This window comes from Gossypium arboreum, chromosome 3, assembly GCF_025698485.1.
Source record: "Gossypium arboreum isolate Shixiya-1 chromosome 3, ASM2569848v2, whole genome shotgun sequence".
In the NCBI taxonomy this organism is placed as follows: domain Eukaryota; kingdom Viridiplantae; phylum Streptophyta; class Magnoliopsida; order Malvales; family Malvaceae; genus Gossypium; species Gossypium arboreum.
Window position 1 is genome coordinate 93,582,341 of NC_069072.1, and position 6,407 is coordinate 93,588,747.

The window sequence follows — 6,407 nt, forward strand, 5'->3', positions numbered from 1 at the left end:
ACATCCTGTAAAAATTTGTTGGACAAATGTAGATGTAATTGTGTTAACACCTTTCGATCCTTACGCTTCTTCTCTTCATCTGTTATTGTCGAATGCATCTTATCTATCCCTAGTAGGGCATCCTTCAGATCCATCTGCGTAAGAACTGCTTGTATCTTAATCTGCCACAACGCAAATCTGGTGTTACGATCCAGCAGTAGAATTTCATACTTCAAAGATGCCATTACCGTGATCGAGATGAACTACCCGGAAGCTCTGATACCAATTTGTGAAAATAAAATTAAATAAAAATAAAATAAAATAAAATCAAGAATACATAGATTTTACGTGGAAACCCTTTCGGGAAAAAAACCACGGGCAGAAGAGAAGAAAATTTACTATGTTGAATTCAAAAATAATTACAAGATGAATAGATTATGTCTATTTATAGGCTTGTAAAGCCATATTCTAGTAAGATTGAAACACCTTATTCTAATCAATATAAAATAGATGGAGTTTAATAAGGTTTAAAAAACCTTATCCTAAAATAAAATAAAAGAAGTGTAGTTCTATACAGATTTTACTTTTATTTTATTTTACCACTGTATCTTCTTTAAATAAGGATTCGGGTCATTTAATTCTAACACACTTCAACAATGTTTTCAATACGTTTCTAGTCAATGCAACCAAATGCACATTTTTATGGGATATGACTAGAGGTGTTCATGGTAGGTAAGGTCGGGTTCGGTAGGGCTCAACTAAAAAATCATGCCCATTTATTGGGCTCGGACCGGGCCGGGCCCAAAAAATGGGCCTAAAATTTTGTCCAAGCCCGACCCGGATAAAAGTACTAAAACCTAGGCCCTGCCCGTCCTACCATATTAATTTTTATATTATTTTTAAATATATATAATACATAAGAAATACAAAAAATATCAAAATAAATATTTCCAAACAAATTAAAAATAAATTTTAAAAAATATGTAGACTTAAATAACACTAAGATAAATGCAACTTAACAAGCAAATGCTTTTAAAATAATAAAAAATTAACAAATGCCTTTAAAATAATAAGAAAATTAACAATAAAATAAATTTTATACAATATCCAAACAATAACAATAAAATAATAGCAACATAATAGTAAAATGGTAGCAAAATAAGGAGAAAACAACAAGAAAATAACATTCAAAAAAAAAAACAACAAGAAAATAACATTCAAAAATAAAAAAAAATATGCAGATTTTTTTTGTCCTTTAGTGATTCGGGCCGGGCCCAAGCTAAAAATACCTTACCCAAGGCCCGGCCCATTTTTTAAACGGGCCTTATTTTTTTGTCCAAGCCCATTTTTCGGGCCTATATTTTTGTCCAAACCCTTCCACATTTTGGGCGGGTCTTCGGGCCGGGCCGGGTAGCCTGGCCCATGCACACCTCTAAATATGACCTCCCAAAATTACTTAGAAAGAAAGAAAGAAAAAAACACCTTTTGAATAAGTGTATGATAAGAGAGGAAGATAGGATAAAAACAAAACTAAATGCTTACTGATTGCATTTAAGATATGATTCAAATTTATACGTATCAATATATTTCCAAAACATAGGTTATCACTTCTTTTCGAATGAATTTTTTTTAGGGTAAATTGCTCTTAATATCACTAAATTATTAGTAAATTTATGTTTTTTGGCACTTGATTTTTTAAAAAATAATTACAAAATAGTCATTGAACTATTCGAAAATTTTCATTTAAATTGTTGGGCTATTAAAATTATTGTTATATGGCCTTCACTATTCTCATCACCTGCAATAGTCGAAAGCTCTCATTCTCTTTCTCTTTTACAGTTCAATTTTTTTCATTAAACAAATTTGAATGTTACGAATCAACATCCAAACTATTTTATTCTTTGATTTTCGGCACTGATCGTCGGATCAACTTGGATCTAAGGAAAGTTCTTCTACTCGTCGATAGGTACTAATCTACTGTATTGAATATTTGGAGCTCGTTAATCGGGCTTTAGAAAAAACTTAATAGCCCAATGGCTTAAATAAAAATGTTTCAAATAGTTCATTAACTTAAATCAAAACTTTCGAATAGTCCAATAATAAATTTATAACTTTTTAAAATTAAAGGACTAAAATCCGTAAACATACCAATAGTTTTGTCGCATTGTGTGTAATTTACCTTTTTCTTTAATAAAATTCTTTACCAATGCCTTGTATCAAAAGACATTCCTGCTTTGAACCCTGTATAAACGACGTCGCACAATAAACTTACCTTACTAAAACACACCGCCTTAGCCCTTGGTTGCCGCCACTGCTACAACGGACCCTACATGAATAGGAAAAAGATAATATTAAAAATAAAATCCAGTTGCTGTCGTCACCTGAGCAAAACCCGGTGCTTTTTAAATGTAACAAAAATTAAAAATAAAACAAATCCCAATAATTTGTTTGGTTTTGTAGTTACTCTAATGGCGTCGAGGGAACGAAGCTTCCTCTCTGAAGATATCCCTTTGGATCACACCGTTGACAAGCAATAATTACGTTAACAATCAAAGTATAACCTCTTTTTTTTTTTTTTCCTCGGTGTCGAGCTTTAGTTGGCTTCCCGCTAAATCAAGATCGGTCTGGCTTTTGCTCAAAGTTCAACCGCCACATCGTTTCAATTAGGGCATTCATCGATGAAAATGGAGTTTTAATTTACCTTTCTTTCTTTTTCTTTTTTTCCCTTCTAGTTTCTGAAAATCTCGAAATGAATTCCGACGTTGATTAGCCAACAGTATCGCGGGACTTTCCGCAGTTCACTTTCGGTATTAAGAAGAATTGCTGAGAAAATTTCGAAGAAGGTAAAAACTTAACAATGTATCCCTCAGTTTTAATTTCTTTTCTTGATTCCTTTAATTGTATGATGAGGTGGACGCCTTCCACTAATTAACTGAAAAAAATAATTACTAAAAATTTCAACCCACAAAAATTACGCACTTCCTGATTATGGTTTTGTTTTTTTCCTGCCAGGGCTTTTAATTCAAAATTTTGGTTAAAGGCAAGAAATGGCAATACCAGTTGAGCCTCCTAATGGTATTCATTACCAAGGAAAACATTACTATTCCATGTGGAGAACATTATTCGAAATCGACACCAAATATGTGCCGATCAAGCCTATTGGGAAAGGGGCATATGGTATCGTTTGCTCTTCTGTGAATCGCGAAACAGACGACAAAGTTGCCATTAAAAAGATAAACAATGCCTTTGACAACCCTGTTGATGCACTGAGAACTTTGCGTGAATTGAAGCTTCTTAGACATCTTAGACATGAAAACGTGATTGCTTTGAAAGATGTTATGATGCCAATTCATAGGAGAAGCTTCAAGGATGTTTATCTAGTTTATGAACTTATGGATACGGATTTGCATCAAATTATTAAGTCTTCCCAAGCTCTTTCAAATGATCACTGTCAGTATTTCCTCTTCCAGGTATCTACCATTCCAATCCCTTTGCAAAGGCATCTTACTGGTTTGTTTTGCTGTTTAATTTGATTAATATGTATAACTGTTCTGCTACGTGGCATTGCATTTGAGTTGAATATAAAGGATCAAGAAATCGAAGGGTCCGTGTTTACAACTGTTAAAATTTTGTCTGTGGATGTATTAACAGAGCATTCCTCGGCATGAATTTTACGTCGAACTTCATTACGTTTTGCTTAAAAATGAAGATTAGGCAAAGAAGCAAGAACCTAAATGGTCAAATTTGAATGTGTATTCCCTGGACGCTATGTTGTGGAATTTTGCATTACTAGTATACTACTATATCACGTACATTATAGTTTTATGCCTCGGAACCTATGTGTTTAGATGGTTTATGCACTTTCCTTTCTGGTTGTTTTCTAATCAACGTATAAGTTCACTGTCAACATGTTATATTCATTCTTAACACCGTATTGAATATTGATGGAGAAAAGCGTTTGTTCATACTAATTGATGTCCAATGCTTTAACAAGTCTAGGCAACAGTTAGGGACTGACATAATGGGAGCTAGTTGGTTTTAACTATTCAGACAAACATGTTCTAGGCCTTCTACCTTTCTGGCATTATGTACTGGCCTGATATAGCATGGTTATTACTTTCATCACTAATATATCTGCTAGGGTTATCGATTGATAAGCTTTTATGCAAAGGCCTATTATTTTGAAAATTGTTTTTTACAAGGAAGCATCGGTCACTTTCTCTCACTTGTTTGGGCATGAAGAGATTTCTAGCATTTGTAGACAGGAGTTTTATGTAGTAATTGAGAAAATTATGTGAGGGAGGAAGTTTTGGAAATTTGCATTAAAGCTTCTATTGTGATAATGATAAAATATTATGAAATTTTTGCATCTCATTCTTCTTTTTTGCAGTTACTTCGAGGTTTGAAGTATCTTCACTCAGCAAATATTCTCCACCGTGACCTGAAGCCAGGAAACCTTCTTATAAATGCAAATTGTGACCTTAAAATTTGCGATTTTGGATTGGCACGCACTAGCAATGCCAAGGGTCAATTCATGACAGAGTATGTTGTCACTCGCTGGTACAGGGCCCCTGAGCTTCTCCTTTGCTGTGACAACTATGGAACATCCATCGATGTGTGGTCTGTTGGATGCATCTTTGCAGAGCTTCTTGGCCGAAAACCCATCTTCCCTGGTACAGAGTGTCTCAACCAACTTAAGCTGATCATCAACATACTTGGCAGCCAGAAGGATCTTGAATTTATAGATAACCCCAAGGCAAGGAACTACATTAAATCACTCCCATTTTCCCATGGAATCCCCTTTTCTTGTCTTTATCCAAATGCCCATCCTTTGGCAATTGATTTACTGCAAAAAATGCTAGTTTTTGACCCTTCAAAAAGGATTGGTGTAACTGAAGCACTCCAACACCCTTACGTGGCACCCTTGTACGATCCCAACTGCAATCCTCCAGCCCAAGTGCCAATTGATCTTGACATAGATGAGGATTTGGGGGAAGAAATGATCAGGGAGATAATGTGGAAGGAAATGCTTTATTACCATCCTGAAGCTGCTAATGCTAATGGTGAGGTGTGTGTCTAATCTTTTCCACATCTTCCTTAAGCACTTTGCAGTCAAGCCTATGAGGCTGTTTTACTACTGACGAGCAGGGTTTTATCTTGGTGGTATTAAGATGCTATATTTATGTCTTTGCTACTCCTTTATGGCTTTAATAATGTTGGAGAAACACAGGCAATATGTGTCTGTTGTCGGCTGTGATGCCTGATATAACTAAATTTTGTACCAATAGCTTATTTAGGAGCTTGAGTTATTTTCTGTAGATGCCTTGAGAAAGAGAAGAATAAAAATTATATATAAGGGTGCTGCTTGATGTGTCTTAAACTCAGTCTGTGAACTTATTTTCATTACATGTAATGTAAATTAAGTCTAGACGTTGGGAACATTAATTTTGCGGTCTTATTTTCTTTCCCCTTGAGCAGCAGTGAATCGATAACTCATAGTAAATTTTACTCAAATGTTGGCTGAGTAAAACAAAATATAAATAAATAACGACTGACATAATTCCTGATAGTTACATTAATGTTGGATGACCGCTGAACAAGACTTCTCTTATCTATAAACACCAAATGTCTGCTATTTAAGAGATAAAAAACCCTGTTTCTATTAAAAGCTATCACAAGGAGACTCGAAATTTGTTTTTAATTCACTGCTGGAAATGGACTTCACAATTTATTTTACATAAATTTTAATACTATATGTTAGTCGATTAATAGGAGTATTAATATTGTAGTACTCTTCTTAGTATTTTAAGTAACATTATTCACTTGTTTGGTTGCAAGTTTCAGAGTTCACATATTATACTATTTAAGAGGACAAGCTTATTGATTAAGTTTTAGTTTGGTTGGTAATATTGTTGCAAGGGTTATAATTGAACAATATTTGATGAACAGTCTGGTTTTAATGTGGAAGCTAGGGTCAAATTTTGGAAGCCCAAACAATCAACTTGAAATTTATGATTTTTTCTTACAATTTAACTTCTTTAAAAGTAGCTTCTAGATCAAAGTTCTTCGATTTAAATTGAAAATTTCCAACAAGAATTAGATACTAAATGGAAAATAAAAAAAATTAAGGAACTAAACAAAAGAAACAAAATATGAAAGATGGATTGATGAAAAGGAAAAGAAGATGAACGACGTTGATGATAAATAGTTGGATAGATAGTTTAGCCTCCTTTGGTGAACTTCCATCAACAAAGAATTATATTGGCATTTAAAAAACCATTACAAATTACTTGAATTAGGTAAGCTGAAGTTATGATGAATCTCCTCCATTATCTTCAAGAATTGAAGAGTAGTTCTATCAAGAAAATCACAAGAAATTAGTTTTCAAGAAAAAAACTTATAATCGTCCTCACCCATCCCAATATATG

General features: G+C 33.7%; 1 protein-coding gene across 1 annotated transcript; it reads left to right on the forward strand.

Annotated features, from left to right (window-relative positions):
* Window positions 1-2,348: 2,348 nt before the first annotated feature.
* Window positions 2,349-5,424, forward strand: LOC108460905 (mitogen-activated protein kinase homolog NTF3-like). The gene is made up of 3 exons (XM_017760607.2): window positions 2,349-2,822; window positions 2,992-3,449; window positions 4,370-5,424. Exons 2-3 carry the CDS (start codon window positions 3,027-3,029, stop codon window positions 5,057-5,059), a joined length of 1,113 nt encoding a protein of 370 aa, XP_017616096.1. The 5' UTR covers window positions 2,349-2,822; window positions 2,992-3,026; the 3' UTR covers window positions 5,060-5,424.
* Window positions 5,425-6,407: the final 983 nt, after the last annotated feature.

Coding starts and splice junctions, on each gene's coding strand:
- LOC108460905 (XM_017760607.2), top strand. CDS start 3,027: ATGGCAATACCAGTTGAGCCTCCTAATGGTATTCATTACCAAGGAAAA. Junction 3,450..4,369: donor GTCAGTATTTCCTCTTCCAG/GTATCTACCATT, acceptor TCTTTTTTGCAG/TTACTTCGAGGTTTGAAGTA.